The sequence below is a fragment of the Morone saxatilis genome, unplaced genomic scaffold, assembly GCF_004916995.1.
Source record: "Morone saxatilis isolate NCDOM2014 unplaced genomic scaffold, NCSU_SB_2.0 Contig22, whole genome shotgun sequence".
Taxonomy (NCBI): domain Eukaryota; kingdom Metazoa; phylum Chordata; class Actinopteri; family Moronidae; genus Morone; species Morone saxatilis.
The window spans coordinates 17,911,259-17,935,531 of NW_023339785.1; the positions used below are offsets into that span (position 1 = coordinate 17,911,259).

At 40.7% G+C, this 24,273-nt stretch overlaps 5 protein-coding genes across 5 annotated transcripts in view; 3 read left to right on the top strand and 2 right to left on the bottom strand.

The window, feature by feature from the left end:
• The window catches only part of trim105 (tripartite motif containing 105), a 5,296-nt gene extending 2,500 nt beyond the window's left edge, over positions 1-2,796 (bottom strand). Inside the window, exons 1-3 of the mRNA XM_035669568.1 lie at positions 2,689-2,796; positions 1,813-2,159; positions 609-704 (exon numbers count right to left, since the gene is read on the bottom strand). Coding sequence (XP_035525461.1) covers positions 609-704; positions 1,813-2,097 — 381 coding nt within the window. The 5' untranslated portion in view covers positions 2,098-2,159; positions 2,689-2,796. The remainder of the gene's footprint in view (positions 1-608; positions 705-1,812; positions 2,160-2,688) is intronic.
• Positions 2,797-8,416: 5,620 nt separating this feature from the next.
• On the top strand, positions 8,417-10,819 carry npy7r (neuropeptide Y receptor Y7; the record flags this gene model as incomplete). Its single annotated transcript, XM_035669449.1, is given in 1 exon segment — positions 8,417-10,819. A coding segment is annotated over 1 exon segment (1,116 nt). The 3' UTR covers positions 9,570-10,819.
• Positions 10,820-11,618: 799 nt separating this feature from the next.
• prelid1a (PRELI domain containing 1a) lies at positions 11,619-15,888 on the top strand. The gene is made up of 6 exons (XM_035669903.1): positions 11,619-11,729; positions 12,261-12,380; positions 13,450-13,675; positions 13,771-13,884; positions 14,211-14,289; positions 14,882-15,888. The coding sequence occupies exons 2-6, from the start codon at positions 12,289-12,291 to the stop codon at positions 15,001-15,003; spliced, it is 633 nt and encodes a 210-aa protein (XP_035525796.1). The 5' UTR covers positions 11,619-11,729; positions 12,261-12,288; the 3' UTR covers positions 15,004-15,888.
• A 285-nt stretch (positions 15,889-16,173) lies between these two features.
• Positions 16,174-19,635, bottom strand: mxd3 (MAX dimerization protein 3). The gene is made up of 6 exons (XM_035669594.1): positions 19,378-19,635; positions 18,589-18,688; positions 18,411-18,440; positions 18,139-18,253; positions 17,861-18,026; positions 16,174-17,455 (listed from the first exon to the last, which is right to left on the bottom strand). The coding sequence occupies exons 1-6, from the start codon at positions 19,445-19,447 to the stop codon at positions 17,337-17,339; spliced, it is 600 nt and encodes a 199-aa protein (XP_035525487.1). The 5' UTR covers positions 19,448-19,635; the 3' UTR covers positions 16,174-17,336.
• Positions 19,636-20,529: 894 nt separating this feature from the next.
• Positions 20,530-24,273, top strand: part of fam193b (family with sequence similarity 193 member B) — a 9,421-nt gene continuing 5,677 nt past the window's right edge. Inside the window, exons 1-3 of the mRNA XM_035669593.1 lie at positions 20,530-20,865; positions 22,129-22,407; positions 23,046-23,229. Of these exons, the coding sequence (XP_035525486.1) occupies positions 20,695-20,865; positions 22,129-22,407; positions 23,046-23,229 (634 nt within the window). The 5' untranslated portion in view covers positions 20,530-20,694. The remainder of the gene's footprint in view (positions 20,866-22,128; positions 22,408-23,045; positions 23,230-24,273) is intronic.

Consider the following 24,273-nt stretch of genomic DNA (forward strand, 5'->3'; position numbering starts at 1 on the left):
CATTTTTCAATGGACGAGGACAGAGTTAAGAGTTTACTATGTTGTTGCCAAGTGGCTTGTTCCCTTAAATCTCTAAATGTATGCAACAGTACACATCTCCACAGAGAGAGAAAGTGTTAATTAAGCTACACCACATCAAAGATCTGTGTCAAACAACTACAGCCTATTTAAGCAGGGAAAGATTTCCTGTTGATTATCTCAGCACAGCATGCACAACCAAACTCAAGCTCATATTTTCCATCTGTCTATTAGATGTGGGGTTTTTTTTTTGGTCAAATGGCATGATGCAGTCTTCAATTTCTCAGTTTAATTCACTGCTGGAGCAAAAGTGGCAAAATCACTGCCATGTCAACATAAGAGTGTAGAGGAGTAAAGGTTTCCTATGCATATTTGACATCCAACTAGGTCAGAGGTTAGAAAGGCATTTATGCACCAAAGCACAAGAACATTATGTTTTACATATCAAAGCACAAACTGTCACTTACCACATCTGCAAACACCACTAAATATGCACAGTAACATACTGCAAACAGCCATTAAAGAGGGACATGTGCATTCTTATCTGTTAAGTGCTGCCATCCCTCGACTTCCCCACAGTCGGACTGTACCTTTATGGTATCCATCTTGTCTTTGTCTCTGCGAATACTGTTGATGAAGGCCTCCTTCTTCAAGCGATGGCTCTCCAAAGTCTCTTTCAGTTGCTTCTGTACAGCAATATGCGAATCAAATCAGAGTAAGGACAGAAACAGTGACACATACAGAGACTGTGCCGAGAATCAAGGAACTCGTTAACAACTGTAAACTGCTGAATGAGCAAAAAATGAACAAAAAATGTCCTATGCAATAAATATCACTACCTCAAAATGTTCTGTTTTAGTTGAGGCGCTTTTTGAGTGTTGAATCAACTGTTCTGAGGAAGTCATTTCTTTTATTGTTTCATTTAACAGCCCTTTTATTCAAAGATGCTTCCAATATTTTGTCCACCTGTTTTAGATGCTTTATAAAGGAGGTGGATAAATATCATAAACACTTCCTGACGTCTCCTTGAGGTTGGCAGGCATCCAGCAGAGATGACAGGAAGTGACTGCACCCAGTCAAGAAATAGTCACACACATAACTGGTTCTCAAAACTGCCACGACGAGAATACCCAACATGTTTGTCAGTGCGCTTTCGAGGTGGATTTCATTACTTTTGTAATAAATAAAAGAGGTTAGCTGGTCTTAGCCTTACATTTTCTTGAGAGGGTGGTATCAATGTTCTCATCTAACTCTGCAAGATAGTGAATAAAGCAGAATTTCCCAGAATATTAAACTATTCTTTCAGAAACAATAACTAAGTTATAACAGTTGTCAACAGAAAATTGAATAAATAATCTGACATAATATGAAACACAATTAAATTTAACAAGAGTGACAAAGGTAGGATTTATTCTAGATTAGATTATGTACAGGTGGTTTTATTATTCTGGCAGTGTATATTGGTTCCCCTGCTGTGCTTAAGTCATATATCCTGTCATACCAAGTAATATAAAAGGGAGCGGAGAGCGAACTTTGCCCTGAGCCATTCAAACGAGATATATTCAGGGTGGAGCTACGGTGAAATAAACACAGATGTGGAGTGAAACATTCAATACAATTGTATTCAACTTATATAACTCAAAGGTTACAGAACATTCATTATTAATCAATCGGTTTACTTTAGAGCCCACGGTTATTTGTTTAAGATTGCCAAACACCAGCTGACCAAGAATAAAGGCATGGAAGACAGCCAGCAGCATCGTGGTTAAACACGCAGCGGAGGCGTGAACCCACCTCTAGGTTCTTGATGTAAGAGTCCGAAGTGGTGGCCCGGACCTTCTCCACCATGGCTGTCACAAGGTAGTTCGTATGAAACTGCTTGGTGCTGAACTCCTTGCGGCACTGTGGGCAGCTTACGGGACCCTGAGCGCCCCTCCAGTACCTGGAGATGCAGGGTTTGCAGAAGTGGTGCATGCAGGCCAACATGACAGGTTCCCGGAACAGATCGCAGCATATGGCACACGTCAGGTCCTCTCTCAGGCTGCCTTTGGAAGACGTGGCAACAGCGGCAGCAGCCATGGCGAAAGGGCAGCTTCCTATCCCAAAGAGTGGGTCCACGCTGAGGAAGTGAAAGCAAAAGCCTGGAGGAAGAGAGAGACAGGGAGAGATTGTGTTAATTCAGCTTAAAATAAAATAAATAAAAGCTCACATTGTACAGCAACAACTTCCTGCTGTGCATCACATTATATTAAGTGAATCATTGGGCCAAATATGGATCCAGCAGAGTGGGTTGGTCACCTCTCCTCTACAGCCCCAGGTTAATAAACAGAACATAGTGCAGAGAATAAAAAAACTAGAGCCTACTAATGATCTGCTCCCAGTACAACGACAGCTATTAGTTCAAGTGTAAATGTCGCTGAGCAGGAGTAGGAATCAGCTGACACACCACGGGACTTTCTATAAGCTAGCTGGTGATTTGTATGGTGGAAGCAACGTTTGGTCAGATGTTCTGTTTGTGTTTCACTCTCCTGCCATGATACTTGCTAGCGTTTAGCTACCGTAACAGCAGCCAGTAAACCGCGTGTTTTCAAGCAGCATAAAGCGAAACAAATGTACATTTCTTACATAGTGACTACAAGCAACTTTTTGTTAATACTTTGATGAACCTACGTTGTCTGTTTTTCGGCGTAAATGTGCGGCCAGGTACTTCACAGTCCCTCCATCTGCTTTCTCCTCCCTCGGCTGCTGTTTTGGGGAACAAGACGTACAAGTTTACTGCGCATGTGCCGAAAGACAGACGCGATTTTGATTGGTCGGTGTGTTTCACAGCAAACAGTCAGTTACTTTCTCCTCTCTGGTTGACTCATTCTCTGTTTCACTGGAGGAGCTGCAGTGAGCACAACTGCAAAATCTGCATAATAAATCACAGTTCAAATAGGAATCTGGACTAGCCACCATCAAAGGAGCACAGGTTGAGATATCCTGGTTTATAGTTTCAACAAGAACTGGGTTCTACATTTTCCATAATGCAACTCAAGAGTGTGTTTCGTTTGAACTTCCCTGCCTATAAATCCACAGGTCTTTTAAATGCCACACCTCCAGTTTGTACCAAAAACAAAAATGAGTGACCTCCAAACCTTGATAACGTCATAAGGGTACATTTTTATCAGACTTTAAATGGTCCCCCTTGAGCAAGCGTCTCAAACTCAACTCATATATTCTGAAAATGTCATATTACTCACATCATACTGAACAAAAAATGCAAAGAGAATGTTTCTATACATTTTTATATCATGTTGCAGGCCAGAGAGAGGGGGACGGAGGGCTGGAAATGGCCCCCGAGCCAGCAGTTTGATATCCCTGCCCAAGAGCCACATTAAGTAATATACAACTGTTTTCACAGGCAGAAAATATGTGGTATAAAATCTGTAAAGTGTCTCTGTAATTACGTAACTTCCCTCTCATGTTGTTAAATCATGACCTTGGTGTCCTTAATCAGTTTTGCTTCCCTAGACACACTGGCTTCTTAGAATAAAGGGAAAGTACACTGGGGGTGTAATTGGAGCATCCCACACAAATGTTTACCCCAGGAATCCAATTTGAGTACTTCACAGTGTCCATCCTTTTACAATCAATATTTTGATTCACTGAAGAATTAAGGACTGATGTACTGATTAGGCTTTGTTCTCCACCTGTCAAATTTAACCTGTGTGAGAAACACTGACAGCCGAAGGAGTGTGTCAGTCATCCACTCACACGTTCATTAATTCACACAGTCTACACACAGAAAGACTGACAGACATAGAGGAGAGAGGATACATAATCCTTGTAGTGTGTGCACTGAGTTTTGAGGCTGTGAGACGGGAGGACGCCACAGTCTCTGATCATGTCATCAGATCAGCGGCAGCAGTGCTCTCAGAGGACATAGACAGAAACAGAAATCAGATGGAGAGTGGTGAACCATACAGGATCCCCGGCCATATGGAGGGGAGTCCTACAGAGCTTACTAATTAGGTAGATGAACATAAATGTACAACAATTTTCTTCCATGGCCACACTTTAAAACCCCCTCGCCACTTCTCAGAACCTGCTGGAGATAAGTAAGTTTGTGGCTAGGACAGAAATCCTTGTTCAGTAATGCATGCAAGCCGGGCTGAGAGAACTGTCAACCTTGACTGCCAAGGGACCCGGTGCACATGGGGGCTGGTGGGGCGGCTCTCACAACTGATAGAATAAATTGAGGCTTGAGAGGCAGCATGCCCCGATCAATAAGGGTAATCTCTGTTGCTGAGTCAATCAGTGCACCAATTATTGCTTCATCAAACAAAATCCCACCAATAGGATCCTAGGGTCTCATACAGTGCTGCTCCATGAACAGTAAATCTGAGCTGGGATGGTGAAAGGCAACTCTTATGTCTCGAGGGAGACATGCTCTCATGTTTAAAACCACAAAACATTCTCTTGGTGGGTGACAGCGGTTTTCAATGTGGCTGAAGCTCTTTTGTTTATGTCTACTTTCAAGTCACAGTGCGTTTCAGGTCCTCAATTATCTGATGACATTCCCATTACATCTTTAAATGACCAAGGTCAGATGAGGTGAACTCATTCCAAACAGAGTCATGGGGGCTGCAAATACATGTCAATTGTTTATTCATTATAATTGTTTATTTATTTTATGGTAACCTTTGCGTAAACCTTTTTTCGACTAAGCATTTTTGAGTATGCTTAGTAAGTAGTAAGTTTAGACTTTTTTTATATTTTGCTTTGCTACAATATATGAGGGACAATGGCTCCAGGGACAATACAATAAAACCTAATTGATTCAAAGTCCATGAGAATTGAATGACACACTCCAAATCCTGAAGTATTGATTGAAATATCCAACCAAACCTTATTCAAATGAACTAATGTGTTTTGTTTGGCACCAAATACTGCCCTTAAAGCTTAAACTAAAAATAACAATCCCATCACCAAGAACTTTAATCTATTTTAGGAAGTCATGGGAGCTGACAGATAGGAGCTGTGAGAGATTTGTGTCTTTATTGTTTTCCTTAGCACTCAACAAAATCTGACAGCGGTTTGATGCAACTAACACTGTCTTGTTGCACAACAATACGAAGCTGTGCCACAGTTTAGTTTTAATAGTGTTCATTTGATTGCTGAAATTAGATCAGTTGTAACAGTGATGTGGAGCAATATGTGAGGAGGATCTGCTTTATAATCCTGTATTGTTCCAAAGTTCATTCCAAATTATACACACAAACAAGAGGAAGAAATAGTAGGCTTTAAAATCCAAAGCCTGCCTGGATTAAAGTGAATGATAAATAGAGATAAAAACAAAATGTCATAAACTCAGTGACGTAACTCTGCGTTGGCACTTTAAATGGCACTCTGTGATATTTTAATTTAATTTATTTACTGTGTAATTCAATGTAAATGAAAAAACATAGATGCCTCGTTTAAATGGGTAATCTGTAAAGCGAAAATCCCTGCGCAGATCTCCAGTGACAGTCCCTGGCACTGATGTGGACGCTCACACTGAATCCTGTAGACCTGCCTCAGGAACGCACATTGGAGCCACAAGATGCGCACTAGGCGCTACAGCTTGGGAGGAGCTTCGGGATTTTCCCCCTTGTTTCACGCCACTCTCGAGTGAGGACTCGTTTGCAAAAGGAGATATAGTTGAGAAGGTGAGTCCATTGATATGTGGATAGCGTTTATTTAGACTTTAAATGGATATTGCCAGGCTGTTTTAGTGACCAAAACGTATCCCTGGCATTAAAGATATTAAACGTTGTTTTGTAACGGCGTAACTTGTAGTTACTGAAACTATTATATGTGCGTAATTTGGATATGAGAGGAACATCTGAAAAGGAGGATGAACAAGTGTCCAAATTACATAGCACAAGAGACTATTTGTGTTGGAGGCGAACGATATGCACCTGTCTAGTCGGTTGAATAAGCTTTGAGAGCTCACTTGATGATATTTGAATGCGCACTATTCAGTAAGTTAAACAAATGGCGACAAATTACGCACGAGCGAAGCATCAATGCATTTTGATTTGGGAATTAGGTGTCTCATCATAATTTGACGGCAGTGCGCAGAGTTCACTAGAATCCGGTTGTATCGGTGCTTTTTGCTCCAGCAGGTGTATGATAACAGATTTCTCAGTGGCACAAGCCTCCAGTCTTGGATTACCATCGCTGATCAGAAAAGGGTGCTTTGACAAATTACTGATGCTTTGCAAAGTGCATATGTCGCCTGCAGTCTGCCTGATAAATCCTTAATGCTCCGGTGTGGCTGTCTACTCTGGTGACAGAGTGACTGTTCAAGCCTTTTGGTTTATGGGCAGTGTCACACTGTAGTTGTCATAACCACAATTGCAGTGGTCCCTATGGATTCAGAGTTATAGTGCAAGTCATTTGTGTGTGTGTGTGTGTGTGTGTTCTATATCCTTAATACTTCTTCTCCTATAGGCCTCACACGTGATATTTGATATTGTTTACATAAATCTTGAGGAACCTTAAGGCTGATTGGGTGGTTCTGATTTCTGATAAATCCACACACACACACACACTTGTTCTCAAGAGCTTTTGCTGCTTGAAATATGATTCATGTAGCATATAGATAAATGTGACAATAAAGAAACACAGAAATTCAGAAAAATACATTTATTCCATATTTTCCACACTAAAATATTCAATTTTCAATAGCATAATGAAAAAGCAAAGATGTCAGTGAACTATAGCCTGTGCAATGGTCTGTCAGAAAATAGGCTACAAGATCCCCAGAGCAACCAAAGATTGTCTGTCACCAAAGAGATGACCTCTCACTAAATGGTGTCCTGCTTGTCTCTGTAATTTAAAGAAAGCCTGTGAGCACACAGAAAACTACAGAAGTGCCCAGTTTTTAACACTCAGAAATGAAATCCTTTGAAAAATCGCAGTATTGTGGATTTGTTAAAAGCCTCTGGCTGAATCTAATGTCACTTAATGTAATTAGAATTAATCTGCTTAATGAAGAAGCTGAGACTTAGCAGTTACTTAAGAGTCAAACACTAAAAGTATTTTTTTTATACTTAGCACGCCAAAATGTTCCCTTTTTATTCAGCAGGAGCTCTCGGGTAAATTGACTGAAATGGCAAGATAATGAACAACAGAAAGTCTACTGAAATGAGAGAATTCTTTTGTGTAACATGGGCCATCTTTCAGGCAGAATTTAGGCATACCACACAAAATTACCTTTGAGATGCAGACTGTGAATGCAAGCAGACTACGGCTTTAATGATGTCGCTTTGAACTGCCTGACTCCTACTGATCACATTGCTTCCTTCATCACTTCCCTTTAGCCTTTATAATGGCACAGGTGTTCATGTCCCTTGCAAATTTTAAATAATTTCCCCCTGGGATTATTAAAGTATTTCTGATTGGATCTGATCTGATCCTATAACCAAACCTATACTTGTACCAAGGCAAAGACATTTTTAATATGAATAGCTATAGGTAGCTATACGGTCTGTTTTTAGAACAATATGGAGCAACAAAGAAAGCTGATTTTCCACTGATTATCATCTGTTACTGAAAGGCACTTTTCAGTTTCTTAGCAGTTCCGAAATCCCAATTCCTCAATGCAATCTTAGGTAATTGTTCTAATAATTAGACTGCATTCATGAGATAAATCTCTTATCTTCTAAATTGGAATGTTTCATTTACTCAAGTTAAATACTGAACAGCTTTAATAACGGTATGACATTTACAATGTGAACTACCCTGTCCTGGTGATATGAAGAGAATAATGAAACAGTTTTATTAGTTCTGTTTAGTCAGATTTCATTAGAAATTGGATTTCTGTCAAAGTTATGGCAGTTCATACTATTCTGAAAAGGAGGAAGACCCTGAAAATGAATTACATTTCTATGTCCACCGCTAAATGACAGGAGGTATTTTATTGTGTGAAAAGTGTGAATGGACCAGGAGGAATTCAGGAGGTTAAAATACCAGCCCACCACCAAGGTTCAATTCCCAGCAGTGGTACCTTTGGCTTGGTCAGGCATTCAGGTGAAACCAACTGGCAGTGGGATCATGTTCTTATTACTGCATCAGAAACTTGTACTGGTTCTTTTGGACACTTGCACAGAGGGGGATACGTAAGGACACATAGGGTACACCACAAGTGACACCATGTGCATCCCACATGGCGAGCAGTGACAGGAAATGCAAATCATGGATGTTGGGAATTCTAAATTGGAGAGAAAAGTGGGAAAATAAATAAACAATCTTAAGCTTAAGAGTTTTTCACAAGGACTACCTTTGTTCTCATAGTTGGAATTGTTGTTGGGAATACTATTCTGCTTTGTGTCAGAAAATGATTTTATTTTAATGTGTTTTCTCTCCTCAGGTGTCGGCACAGTCTCGATCTGGCATCTTCCGATAAAATGAGCCCACCAGACACATCCAACAGCACAAGCGAAGGGGAGGCTGGTGAAACCAATTCCTGGACTCTATTTAACAACAGCACAGATTTATACAGCCCTGGATTCCACACTGATATCACCAAGCATCTTGGGGTCCAGATCACCCTGATCACAGCTTATTCCCTAATAATTTTACTGGGGCTGCTGGGGAATGCTCTCGTCATTTACATGATTTTTCGTTACAGAAACATGCGAACAGTGACTAACTTCTTCATAGCTAACCTGGCCCTGGCAGACCTCCTGGTGGACACTCTCTGCTTGCCCTTTACTCTGGTTTACACTCTGCTAGATGAGTGGAAATTTGGGGCTTTGTTATGCCACATGGTGCCCTTTGCCCAGGCCCTGAGTGTGCATGTATCCATCCTGACCCTGACTGTCATTGCTCTGGAGCGTTACCGCTGCATCGTCTTTCACCTTGGTCGGCGCCTCACATGGCACTGCAGTTTCCTCATCATGGCAGCCACCTGGACTATGTCTGCTGTCCTGGCAGCACCCCTGGCAATCTTCAGAGAGTACCGTCATGAAGAGATCCCTTCCATCAACCTGCGTATCGCTGTCTGCTCTGAGAAGTGGCCCCACGGGACCAGCAGGGACGGAGTCATCTACAGCCTCTCAATGCTGCTCCTACAGTACATTATACCTTTAGCCATCATCAGTTATGCTTACATCTGCATCTGGGTCAAACTGAAGAATCATATCAGCCCATCTAGCCGTAACGACAGCATCAACCGCCGCAAAAAGACCACCAAGATGTTGGCGCTGATGGTGGTGGTGTTTGCTATCTGTTGGCTGCCGTTCCATGTGATTCAGCTGGCCAGTGATCTGGACCTGGCGCTTAGGCTGAAGGAGTACAAACTGATATACACAGTGTTCCATATCATAGCTATGTGTTCGACTTTTACCAACCCTTTCCTGTATGGGTGGATGAATAAAAACTACAGGAATGGCTTCCTCATGGTCTTCCGTTGTGAGGATAAGCCAGATTCTTTCCACACCGAGGGCTCGTTCAGGACACGCTCCACAAGAAGGCTGACTCTAACCAGTCGTTATGGTGGACACACTCCAACTGCTGTATGAGATTGACACAGTTTAAAAATCCTGTAGAATATGACTGATCACATTGAAGGCACTTCTGGTATGTGGTGCTTGTTGTGTAAAAGTAGCCTTTTGACTTGAATGGTCTGAATTTGAGTATCTATGTCATTGGAGAGGGCAAAAAAGCTTTGCATGCAAATTGCTTTATGTAAGGCTCGTCTTTCCTTTGTGAATGGTACTAGTGAAAATTCTTTTGTGAAAGCTATTCAAATATGTGTTTATGGTGTTTACTATGGTGTTAATTAACTTGGTACAATGTATAATGTGTTTCCTGTAAATGCTGAACTGTTAAGTAATGTCCAATGAATTATGCACTCCATTGCATAAATTGCTTATCTGGGGCTATTAATGTGTTCATACTTACTGAAGGCTAGAAGAGAATTATTGTGACTGCGAGAACAAGTTCTTCACGCTTGTTCTTCTATTTGTTGGCCGTCTAAAGCATTTGGATGATTTTCACTTAATTAATCCAAATGCAATTTGAAACACTTCCAACATTCAAGCCAGTAATATTCAATCAACGTCCAAAGAATCCAGAGGAGGCTATCGCTGATTTTCTGTCCAACCAGGAAGAAATTGCGTTCACCTGGCAGCCAGCTGTTCCTAATTAGACGGACCAGCAGGTCTCTGTGTCCAAAGGAATGGGATTGAAAACCAATGAACTGTGTGAAGTGAGAGCAACAAGTTCTTAATATCTTCATTACAGAATGTGGGCAGTAAAAAAGGGGATTTAGTAGAAGTCAAAACATGCAACTCTACACTCAGCTGCTAAAGTGTCCTTTGTTTATTGAACACAGGAACATTAATAAATCACTACACACACTACACTCCCAGAGTGAAGGGGAAATTACATTTTGTGCCTCCATGTCAAATAAGCAGCTTGAATAAAGCCTGGATAAGTGAATTATTTAAGTAAGGTAAATGTCTGTCAGATCATGTCTGGTTTCATAGTAATTCTGCAAATAGTGACATATTACAAAATCCATTAAACACTATAAGCACCATATGAAGACTACCCGAAACCTTCGGGGTAGCAGTCCGTGCTGTGGTATGCTCTCCATACTTGAGGTAATACAGGAAAGATAAACTTTAACTCCCCAAACTTGACAGCTGGAAAACCCATCTATGAATGGGATGACAGTAAACATAGAGGGACATAAAAACAATGAAGTTATTGTTTGTATAAAACTGAGGTTAGTCCTACGCATAAACTCTCAGACATTGTATTGAATGAAGCAACAAAAAAAAAAAAAAAAACTGGGTCCAAATACCATCCAATAAAGCATTTAATGATCAAGTGTCCTATGCAGTGTGATTCATTTTACAGCAGAGGAAACAGGTATTAGGTTTGCATTGCTGGTTCTTGACACCCACATTACTGATTTCCTGGCTTAGTCTATATTCCTTTATGTGCTGTATTATTATAGAAGCTCTAAGCCTTTATCGGGACTACCAGCAGACAAACATTGAGCCTTAGACCCATGGGATTAGACCTATTGAGCATTAAAGCTAATGTGTGAAGATTTCGCTGCAGACTAGAGGAGTTTTCAGGGATGAATTTAGCATGCGTAAAAAAGATTATCCACCTGTCCTCCAGTATAAAGTGTGCTAAAGGTGATACATCTCCAAAAATGGCAGAACAAGGTCAGATTAACCATAATGGGCTTTTTTTTTTAGTTTTTAATCCTTTAACTTGAAGAAAGGTTGAAGGTTTTCTGGGTGTAGCCTTACAGATGAAACAGCTGTTCTGACAACATTACATGACATTTGACATGAAAAAGTGCAAAAAAAAAAAAAACAGACAAACTCCATTCTTAAAATCAACCAACATCGCTTGATTTATATTCCACTGAGTGCACAATGGGGGAAAAACTCAAAAGAGAGATATCACATCAACCCCACAGCTGTGTGAGTGCTCAAAAACCCTGAGGTAAGAAAATGGATGTGCGGCATTGTTGCACAGTCGCCTGCTGCCCTCTAGTGTTCAGAGTCGGCGTCGCTTCTGCACCACCCACCGGATCTGTCGTCAATGTTTGACCTCTCGGGTTTTGACATGAGTCGAAGAGTGGCCGCACGGTGAAGTCAGCCAGGACAGGCGAATAAAATGCAAATACTCCTCTTTTGATTGTTGTCGACATACAGGTAAAAAAAAGAAACAAAAAAAAATTAAATTAAATTCCGGATTTGCTTTTTGAATGTGGGTCAAAGCTGTTTCGGGGTTCACGCGGTGCCACTCATTCATGGAGTTCGTGCTACGTGCTAGCTCATGCTAACGAGGAAGCGACAGAGTGCGGACGTGACAGCTGGGACAGTAACGTTAGATGTGATGTGTTTAGCCACTCGCTGTTTTAAAATGTCCATCAGTCTGTGCTTATAACGTTAGCCCCGCAGTTGTGAGCCACACCGTGAAGACTCGGTGTGGTATCTGTGAGGTAACGTGAGGCCGGACAGCTGTCATGTAGCATTTAGCTGAGAAACTTCGGGAAGATGTGTGTGTCTCTATTACCGGTTATAAACTCTTTAAACAAACCTCATTTCTATCCACCCGTAGTCTTTTTTTGTGTGTGTGTGTGTGTGTGTGTGTGTGTGTTTTCGGGGTCGTCTTGCTCTATTAATTTAAAAACTCTCATTAGTTGCCATCTCACTGGTTTTGTTTGCTCTGTCTCTCCACAGGGTGTTGTCGGATCCAACACACGGAACAATGGTGAAGTATTTCTGCTGCGCAGGTTTGCTCAAAAGCTCCTGGGACCAAGTTTGTGTTGCTTTCTGGCAACGTTATCCCAACCCTTACAGGTGAGGGGCCACCAGTCTCCATACAGTCTCACCTCTGAGCCCTGCACACACTTCTTTATACACATGTGGTTGTGGCTCATCACTTCTATCAGGAGAAGGTTAAACAGTGGTGTGTTATTTTCAGTACTTAACAGAATTTATGTCACAGCTAGTCATTAGTTACTTAAAGGCTTGTGACTTTATATACTAAAAATATGGTTACGTAGCTGATAAACTATGACACACTGTCAGTAATAGTGATCCAGTAATTGGATATAACATTTCGACAGCTACCGAATGAGTAATTTCACTTTTAATACTCTTATAGACTCTATACTTCTACTTTTATAGTATGATATTGCTATTTTTACTGAAGCAAAACGTCTTATTATGTCTTCCACCTTTAAGGTTGAGTAGTGGTTCATAGCTAGAAAAGAAAAACTCCTGCTTACTGTCTAACTTGAAATAAAACAGACCTTCATCAGACGACACATCATAGCTGAAATGATTGATCAATTTATAAATCACAAAAATCTTACTATTATATATTATATTATATATATATATTAAACTATTCATTGTTTATCTTTTTGGAAGCAAAAGTACAGAAAATACACTCATCCCTCAATATTTTATAGTTTTCTTAGTGATAATACATTTTATATCTTTAAGTTCTAGACTGTCAATATTATATATTTTTTTAGACCAAGATATGAATTTATTAATTAAGGAAGTAATCGTCTGATTAATCACTTGTAAAAATAATTGTTCGTTGCAGTTTTAGCTGACCGATCAAACAGAAAATGAATCTCCAACCGTTCTGATAATCCATTGATCGTTCTGAAGTTTATTATTAGGCCAAACTGTTACTTGTTCAGTCTCTCGTGTGAGTATTTGTTGTTGTTTATAATATTGTCAATTCAAAACAATCAATTTGAAGATGTCACTTTGAGTTTAATGGGCATTTACTCCCATTTCTGACGATTATTAATTATTTAATTGAAGAAAATATATGACAGAAGCATTTATAATGAAAATAATGAATTAGTTGCAGGTTGTGATCCGTAGCTTTTTGTCTTCTCTTCCACAGTAACCACGTTTTGACCGAGGACATAATTTTCCGAGAGGTCACTCCAACCAACTGCCTCATTTCAAGACGCCTGTTGACCAAAACTAGCCGAGCACCTCGCTGGATGGAGCGGTACCTTCCAAAGCAAATGTCCAGCTCAGCGTACATCATTGAGGACTCTATTGTGGACCCTGAGAAAAGGACCATGACCACACTCACGTGGAACATCAGCCACACTCGCCTCATGGTACCGCAGCGTTTGCTTTCATAGACACCCAGCATCGCACAGAGTAATAACACTGCCTCATGATGCTTTCGCTTGTTTTGTTTTTTTTGTCCCAGTCCGTGGAAGAGAGGTGCGAGTACCGAATAAACCCTGAGAATGGCAGCTGGACAGAGATAAAAAGAGAAGCTTGGATATCTTCCACTGTCTACGGGCTTACTCGAGCTATTCAGGTTAGTAGAGTAAAGTGGAGTGCTACAGTAATTCCAGGGAAAGCGGTGTGTGGCATCTAAAAGGGAGACTCAACTCCTATCTGTCATTCTGTAATTGGTAACATAATCCAGAGTGTAAAGATGCAACAGCTGAGCAGTTGAAGCTGTCCGCCAAGACTTACGTTGCCGAATGATTTATGACAGAATCTGAGTGGCCTTTTATTGTTGTCAAGCTCTGAAAAACACACGTTACTAAATATGTGATATGTGCCCAACAGGTTGTTGACTCAATGTTCTCTAGGTGTTTTGTTATCTTTCTTTGTTGACTTTGTGTCTACTCTTTCTAGGAATTTGGTCTCGCAAGGTTCAAGACCAGTGTTACAAAGACCATGAAAGGATTTGAATATGTGCTGGCCAAAATGCAGGGTAAATTGTTCAATTATGAATGCATTGTTTTGCATTAATTGCTGCAATGAAAAGCATCCTTAATCAGCTGTGCTTTTTCCTGTTCAAGTCTAAATATCTGCTGTGAAAGAAGCTCTGATGCTAGCTGGGCTATTTAGATTCTGGGTAGCAGATGTTCAGTACAAGATGGACAAATGTTTGACATAATTGAATAAAGGTGGAAACTGGGTTATGTTAATTAAGCAAAAACATCAGTAATGTATCAGTCAATAACGCAGGAGAGCCTCTTGTCTCTTGCGTGTAAAGGTTAACTTAACAGCTTTCAAAGTGGGATATGTCAGAAAAAGGTTGGCTACTACTACTTTAAAGGTACAAACAATTCCAAATCATACAACCTTTTGTTTGTTAAGATATGTAGTTTGGCTGTAAGGCAATGCTGTGTCTGTTATTTATTACACAATTTAGAACTATAAAGGGGTAGCATAGCAAGTTGTGTAACTAGGAGGGATATGTGAAAAGTAAATCAGTCTATAAAGTAATCTTCTTTTTCATTTCACTATTTGAAACTTGCATCCAATATTCTAACCAATATGTTTTGTGATTTGTTTTGTAGGTGAAACTCCGTCTAGAACCTTAGCAGAAACTGCTACAGAGCGAGCAAGAGAGACGGCACTGGCAGCTAAAGAGAAAGCCAAAGACCTTGCCTCACACGCCCAGAAGAAACAATATGTGTGACGAGCTACATAGATCATCGCTTCTTTTGCCACTGATACTGGGACCGATTTATCTTTACCCCCCCATGGTTCAGCTGAGGTAAGAGAAAGTGATCCCGGTCATGGGTAGACACCTCTGTGAGGAAGCATCGAACTGAAATGGTGGGTGGACCATAAAAGGCCTGAGCTGGGTTCAAGAGCCTGTTCCAGCCTCCCTGTTTGTGTCACGCTGAATACACTGTACCTTTGATACCAGATCATCTCATTATTAACCACAGGTGGAGATCTTAGAAAGGAATGGTTGAATATGGCTCTGGGTGCCATAAAGTGATTATAGCACTTTACCAACCTTGATACTGTTCCTCAGACCTTTGGTCAACCTCTGTGCCCATCAACACCATTTGCTTTTTACTCAGTTCCTTTTTACTCAGTTCCTTTGAGTATGACATGTTATTTTGTAATGACTTTGTATTATTACCAGCTTCTTATCCAGAAGCTAAAATTAGCATAACGAAGAATATCTGATTGATGCAAATTATTGTGTATGATTTCCTTCAGTTGTATGTTTTTTTTTGTTATCATGTTACGTTTTAGTTCAGTTCACCCAACCACACCTTAATCATCCTACCAAGACTGATTGCTTCAAGTTGAAGTTCAAGAAGAAGAAGGGTCCATATTGTTGGCAATCATAGCTTGATAAGAAATTAACATACTTAATATTGTGTTAAGATCTATTTGCAATGGATATCAGTGTCTTTGCATTAATTAAAAATGTGTGTACAAAGGCAAAAATGATACCTTGTACTGTACACTCAGCTTAGGTCCGATGATTCAACCCATGCAACAATCTGCTCTTATTGTATGAATTAAATATCAGCTTGTCAATAAATGGACATTTTCTTTGTAACCATCGTGTTATGTCTTTGAACAAGTGGTATCTCTGTATAGTTACCTGGGAGACGGGACACCCACAAGGGGTTACAGGACACATCTGAGGGGTCGCTAAATGGCTTTTAAAAAACCAAACATTTCTGCTATAGCACTTTCCTGTCTTTTTTTTTTTTTCTTGTTAAATACGACATTTAGCTCTAAAAATGATTAATATAAAACAATCCTTCTCTGGTTGTTCCAGTCCCAATGGATAACAAAAGCAACCAGTTTCATTACTGTAAAACAAATCAGAAACGGCACATAAATATAGAAAATATTTATTCAATAAAAAAGCTTACACCAGTACAAAAATGCTACATAATATTACTGGGCGGAGAGACAGATGAATGCATACATAATATTAAAAGATAATAAGGCATCTTGCATATACAGAAGTGAAGGGGGAAACAGCACCTTCAGTTATTAAATATATAGCAATGAATGATACATACTTGTAATATGGCATAATCTTTACAAGTAGACATTATCTGCCTGACTGTGGTGAATTTGTTGCATGCATAATTAACATTTATACTGACAAATGCACAAGCAATGAAGTATACAGCTGTGAAAGAGAACACTTCTAAGAAACATACCGGTTAATATTAGCAGTGAATGAAACCGTAATTCGACCGCTCTCCATATGCTCTCACAAGTTCTCTTTAAAAACAGGCATCAAAATTCTTGCACTTAATCACAGACTGAATTGTGTACAAATTAATATTTGACACGGATAAAAATGTGCAAATATAACCAGTTAATATCTGTTCGCGGTTGTGATTTTGATATTCCAACAATCCTTTTGAGACAAAACAAGTGCAATGTGTGGACGTTTTGTGCAACAGAAGAAAAAGATCAAAATACATGACTGAACTTAACATAAAGGACAATAATACAAAACATAGCACAGATTAATGTTTAAGTGCATGTTACACATGACATAACTGAAATATGAACTTAGTGCTAAAGAAAAGCTGTATGAATACTAAACCAAATCTGATTTTAAGGCAGAATTCAGTATAGACATACTGTAGTAAAGAATAAGTTAAAAGAGTTTTGAATAAAAAGTCCTTATTTGGATTTTCACTTTTTACTCATGGCTTTGGAAAGAAATGCCATTTATGGTTGATGCAGGAAAATATGTACGCGTAATGTTACATCCATCCCAGCCCAGTGATTTTAACTGCTATTCAGTGCAAATGGACACAGTTCATTCATAATTGTATCGTTTTAGCTTGTAGTCTGACATATTTTGAAAAGAGGATGTCAAAAGTTACTCCTTCTGTAGAAAAGAAAAAAGGTGTTCGGTTGTACAGTAACATATTCCTCCATTCTCTCTCTTCGTCTGTTTGTTTTTTTGGAATGTTTTCTCCTCTTCCTGTCCGCCTGGTGACGTTAAATAAGTTACCGTAGGTTTTAATGCTGTCATAGCCAGGCTTTGTCCATGCTGGAGTAACAGTGGTCTGCATCAGTGTGTGTCATGCTCAGTCCGTCAGAGTCCAAGCAGTCAAACACGATGCTCTCCACGTCAACTTCCACGTCCTCTGTAAGGTAACCAACCCAAGATCAAATCCATTAGCAGAAGGTAATCTGTCAACATACACTAGTCACATTGAGGGACATGATTACAATCAATATCATGATATTAACAAGAATATTTTCTCATAATATTTCACACATTATGTGAAATAAAACTGTAAAAAAAACTTCAGAAGTGTCAAATAAAACTCATTTTGCCAACTATTGATGACGCCGATCTCACTTTAAAAAATGTATCTGGACAAATGTGTGCTAAACAAAAACGTGTCAGCTAAGAATTAGGATGGTTTGAATGTGCCTGAATAAAAATCTAAAACATTATAAAGTTGTGCTTATTGAACCAAAAGCTGCGTTCACACTTTCAGCATTAAAAAGCAAAGGCTTGGGCAGTACAGCGACTGGGCACCTACCTCTGTCGGAGTCGGACCTCTCAGAGGACATGGTCGACCCCTGGCTGTCGTTCCTCATCCTCTCCGTGCCTCTCTGCAGCTGCTCCAGCCGAACCCGCAGCTCTCTCTGCTCCCAGCGCAGGCGGCCCTTCACCTGCTCCGCGCGCTCATCCTGCTCCTGCAGCTTCTGAAAGGAGAAAGAAAAGGAACAAAAACCTTAAATGCCAGATGCCACTAAATCCTACACACTGTGGATTCAGTGGCACGGGGCCGCGCGATAACACGAGAGCTGGGTCTACCTTTATGTGAAGCTGGGCTCGTCTCAGCAGGTTGAGGGTGGTGTTCCTCATCGAGTCGGACGACAGAGGGACTTGCTTCTTGAGTTGCTCCAGGCAGTGCCTCAGCTGAGCTCGTCTACAAAGCACAACAAGCAACAAATGACGCTGTTAATGGATGTGAAAACAGGGCATGTAACATCGTGGCTTAACTCTGACCAAAAATAAGAAACGTCACTTTTGCTACAACACAGCTATGAACTGTTTTTGTTTATTATGACACAATATTCCATCACCTGTTTTTTTCCAGCTCGTTGTGAACTGACCTGCGGTTACAGAAAGAGACGATGTGTTAAGTTTTGAACTGCACTCATAAACAATAGCTGCCGGTATTCAGTGTGCTCTCATCAAAAGTGAAAGTCAGACTTCACAACCACACCCTCTTGTCAGTTATCTGTTATGTAATGTGTTCACCTATTGCCACCCGCAGATATCTTCTTGCTCTTCTGTTTGCTCCTTTTATCATGGTGATCTGGACTGAGAGGCAGGACTGAAGCATACCCATGTTCTGCCTCTGTGCAGGGAGGGGAGGGAAAAAAAAACACAGCTTTGTGAGGAAAACAGTCTAAAATGAAATGATGTGCAGAGCTAAATGTAAAGTTGCACCACTACAACAATAAGTGAACCCTTGTGCTTCAAAATGAACATCTATTACTATCTGTTCCTAAGCTGTAGGATGAGGAAAGATATTAAAAAACACTCGACGGCTGTCATCAGCATCATCAGCTGGGACGCTCTGTGTTTTAGTTTTGGCGCCATCACACGCCACCTATTCACTATCATAAAATAACTTTCTGCATCCTCTCTTAGCAGAATTACTCGACCCAATCCCCCACACAGCGTGCAAACATGAAATGACACTTTTACTATTGTTTTCTCTTTATTTTCCGGCCTCACTTTCATTCATTGTAATGAGCGCTCAGCGCCGCTCGGGTTCATTTTCAAACTGGACCAGATTGGCGCCTTTGAGTACAATGATGCCACCGATATGTAGGTCACTGAGTCAAATGGGAAACATCTAACATAACCTTATAGTAACAATCTCGATGCTTTTCTCGAGGGCATTTCGTTGCATTATACACCTGCGTTACAGTCTGCACGAACACTTACTGTCGCTTCATTGTGCATTTTGTTGTTTTAACAATAACCAACTTCCTCCCATGTAGACTGACAGTCAGAAGAGGAGAAAAAACACACACTCACCTCGCTCTCTCCTCTCCAGAAACTCGGCAGCCCGAAGGAGCACCTGGATGTTGCAAACGTGTCCTTCCATTTTTATTTTGTTTTGTTAAAAATAAAAACAACAAGCGGGTAAACAACCTACTGCGGGTCGAGCGACAGCAGCCTGAAAGTGGATGAAGCTTGTGTGTCTGTGCTACGTCCTCAATCCACAGAAGGCGAACACTGACGCTGCTGCCTTCACGTGTTCCACGTAAAGCTCGGACACCGGGCACCAGGGGTTTGGCGAAAATCATAACAAAGGGGGGTGTTAAAGCGTTGACCTCTGTTGGTTTGATTTGTGAAACAAAAAAAGGGTGTACTGGGTGATTTATTGCGCAAAACAAACATATTTTTTTAAGTGTGACATTTTTTTTCCTAGAGTTCAGACAGTCTGGGTGCATATGGCAATAACCTACCTATTTGTATGATAGATAACATATTCTTACTAATAATAAAGTCATAAACACTTTTTAACGTTAACATTATAACAAGGGGAGACTCGTATTATAATGGATTCACGGCTGGGTCGTTATGGTGCATTTAGGTTACGTTTATACGATTTCCGAAAGCACCTGAAGGCATCGACAGAAAACGTAACAACGTCATTGTCAAGCCTCCGTCCCCTCCCTCTCACGGCACCTTTATTTTTACATTTTATTATATTAGTTAACCACGATATTTCCATGTGCTTATGCATATGTCGCCCCTATTGTATGAAAAACCCCCAAAGCAAGTTGTACAAAAAAAAAAAATGCTTTTACATGTGTTATTATTATGTTTTATTTTACTCTTCCTCAACTACCGATGGAAAAAAAACACATCTTCAACTCCAGTCTACAGTCAGTTTTCTATCTATACCAATATTTAAAACATGACTACACTGCATACAGTTTTAATAGACTTAAAATGTGGCCATATTATAAACACATACGTGGTATAAAAATGATATTCTGTATAAATATGCTTGAATGAATAGCTGGGACTAAAAAAGCAGAAGGTCTTTCATACACAGACGAAAGTGGGAGGAGAAGGAATTGCCCTCACTAAACATGTCGGTGTCTGGCTTCACTGCCTGCATCGGGTTTCCATTCGCAGCCACCGTACAGCAGTGAAGCCTCTTTGCCAGCAGTATCTTTAACCTATGAACCCCCGAGTGTGCCAGTCCTCCGCCATATTGACTGTTGTCTTGACTGGAGGAGATAGAGAACATTTCGAGGTCCGAGAAGAAACGAAAGTGTGCTCTTAAAATCCTCGAAACTGGTGCAAACTTGGCCAAAGCGCATCACAAACGCCGCTGCGATGGCAAGGAAGAAAAGCAAGCAGCAAGGGGTCGCCCAGAAGGAGCTTGTGCCCGGACAGCAGACCGCACCGAAGAGCCCAGTTTCTCCCGGCGATGCAGCTGGCGGTGGTGGCGGAGGAGGAGGAGGAGATGCTGGGCTGGATAGGTTGGCCACTACCAGGCAGAACCAGGTAGGGTTAGCCTAGCTATCCTCCGAGCTAACCCCTCTCTGCTAACCCAAGCATCCCTCCATTGTGTTTTTATTTCTTATTACTGTGTTGTTGTAGCTTGGTGGTCCCTGCAGAGAGAGAGAGAGAAAGAGGGAGGGAGGGAGAGAGGTGAAGTTACATGCATCCGCTGGCTGGCTGGCTGGCTGTTTTTTAATCTGTGTGTAGTAGTCGTGGATGTTAGGAGGCTCCCACGTCGTTTTGATGTGTTAATTAATTAAATAAATGACAACTTCGCGAGCAGAACGAGTCGGCTCGGAGGCCAGCTCGGTTGCAAGTCTGTCTCCTCCGCCGGGCAGGTGACATTGTGCCTCGGGCTGCTCGTCCCATTTGCAGCGTTTACAACTCTTCACCCGCCCAGCTAACCTTAGCCAGGAGGCTAGCCGGGCTATCTTCTCCAGCTAGCGTGCTGCAAACGTGCTTACTGCCTACACATGAACCCGTCTGCAGGAACCACAGTGGCTCGCTAATTAGCCAGTGTGGCTGGAAACGAGATAAGGGTTTTTGTTTTTTGTTTTTGTAATTACGGTAGCTCACTCTCTCTGACATGGATCGAGTTGTTTATTCGACTCTTCTGTCGGAGTGAAACAGGAGGAGGTTCAAAGTTTCAGTGCTTGTAGTCATTAGCCAGTGATGCTTAGCTCAACGTTAGCTGGTTAAATTGAGGGTTACTACTGTACGAGTGGACCAGCTAACCTTACATCTGACCTCTGAGCCTGTATAAGCTGTCTGACTGCCGCTTGGATTGAGTTATTACAGTATATACCACCCGTGTAACATACCTGTCTAGACACGTCTCCTTACTAGAAATGATAATGTATTTTTTTTTGGCAGAACTGTGTTTGTGCAAACGGTGAGGATCTTTAAAATGTGTCACTGTATGTGATATTCAGAAAATACTGGGAAGAATCTGTGTACCTGTCTGTCACAGTTTATTTGCTACATTAAGGTGAAATAAATACCACCAATAAACTTTGTTTGGGTTTTGTTTAAACTGTTTTAGAAAGGCGTTGATTTAACTTTTTTTTTTTTTTTTACTGGAGGATGTTTTGTATCAGACTACATTGGTTTTAGTTAGGCGTACCTAATAAACTGACCAACTTAGTGTATTTGCAAACACATGTAATTGCTAGAATTGTCAGATATTGTAGACATTATTCTGATCACACTTTAACTGGTAATAACAAGCAAATACTTGACCTCCATGTCCTCCTTTTCTCTGTCTAGCCTATGCACACCTGCTGCCTCCTGTGCCACCGTGAATTTAAGGACTGGGGAGCAAGCTCCGTGAACGGGCTCCCTGGGGGTCATGGGACCAAGCTGGCTGATGCTGTACCTGCACTCTCCCAGGCCTTATTGCGGGAGGCGCCAGGTCGTAAGCTTGCCGATGCGGTGCCCTCGCTGTCTCAGTCCCTGCTGGGAGAGGTGCCTCTGTGGATATGTCAGAGCTGCTGCAAGAGTGTGGAAGAGGAGGAGAGGCGGAGCACCCAGGAGCAGCCGACGTCGGTAAATAAAAGGGGACTGATTTGGGTCATATGTCTGTATCTTTTTCACGACTTCTATTTACTACTTTTTAGTTAAACTGTGTTCATTTATGTCGAATCTCATCGCTATTCACCATCTGTATGCGCTTACTCACTATATAAATCTGTCTGTCTTAATGTCACCTTGGATTTAATAAGTTTAAACATGTAGTCTACTTTATGTCTCTTCAGAAGTAACTTATTATTTGTGTCTCTGTGGCGTATGCAAGCAGCAGCAGTTGTTACCTTTGCTTTCTTGGTTGATGTTACATAAATACTTTACATGGAATGCAAATTTTATTACGATCTTACTGTATCGTCATACTTAAGCCTGACTGTAGGTGAGCATGGTGTTCAAGTTTAATAATAAAAATAGATTAAAAAAAAAAAAGGCAGCGCAGAGGGATTTCTGAACAGCACCCTGCAGTGATTTATTTTAATATTTAGTTTTTTGTTTAGTTACGATTGATTATAAGATGTGTTGGCTAGTCTTGTCACACTCCCAAGGTGATATTGGCAGTTACTTAGTGCCACTGGTGCCAAAATGTAAGCCTTGTAGACAGCCCTATGATTAACCTTTTGGGGTTTGTTGTTCTGTTTTTTTTTTTTTTTTTAATTCAGGTACCATTGTCACACTCTTCCTCCTGTAAGTCTCAGAGCTGTGGGAACGGTTACCCGGAGCAAAGTACTGTGGATTGGGACCCGAGTTCCTTCCTGTCAGCCCACAAACTGTCAGGTCTCTGGAACTCTGCCCACACCAACGGAGGGGAACACTGCAACCACAACACTTCACACTCACAACAAGGTCTGTCATCACAGGGTAAAAGAGCTTAAGAAAACATTTAATGAAAGTGACAGTAATCGCTGAAAACATGACAAACCTAAATTTCAGGCTGTGTTGCAAGTGTTGTGTTTTTGAAATGGGCACAAATTTGGTTAGAATCTAAGCTGTATGGTTGGCATGTTAGCTTACTTACTTAGAAATAAATGTGTGATACATTTTTAGCCACTTTGTTCAGGTGTTAGTCTACTACGCTTTAGAAGAACAAAGAGGAATCTTGTAGAAGCTTACACTGCTCTATTTTCCGAGGTCCTTGGAGCTCAGTATGATGAAAGATAAGCTTGTTGTCAAAACAACCAGGTGCACTCAGATGGTGGAGATACATTTAAAAATAACAGAATTTCCAAAATAAGATGATTTAAATAAATCAGAGAATATGACTTGGGTTACTATTACTAAAATAACTACAAAAAAAAATGTAGATTATTACAAAATAGTGTGAGTCAGAGGCAACGGTCTGCCTAAACTTCCAGATCTATTCTGGCAAAATATACATGGCCGAGTTAGTCTGATAATCCATCATACTAATCAATTCTCCCAAAATCTTCGGGGCGATAGAAATTACAGTCTGTTGCATTCAGCTACTAAGCATGTACTGCATTCCTGGACCTGCAGCTTTCCAATACAATGGAGACTCAGAAATTGACCCTCAAAAACAACATCTTTTATAGGAGTGGGGGAAAGTAGTCATCTCTCATATGCATTGTGAAATATTTAGCATTAATGCATAAACGTCCTTAATGGAATTGTGAAATTGTGTTTCATGCTAAACATAATCGCACAGTACAAAGGAGTAACTACATTGTAAAACATAAAGAGAACAAGTTACGTTGGACAAACAGTTTAATACGATGAAATGTGAATAATGCCCAACAATAATAAGTGCACCATGTAAAGTTTCTACCTTGACGACAAGGTTTTTCCAATTCAGAATCAGAATTGGGTTTATTGCCAAGTAAGTTTTTACACGTACAAGGAATTTGTCTTGGTGCATAAAAATCACACAAA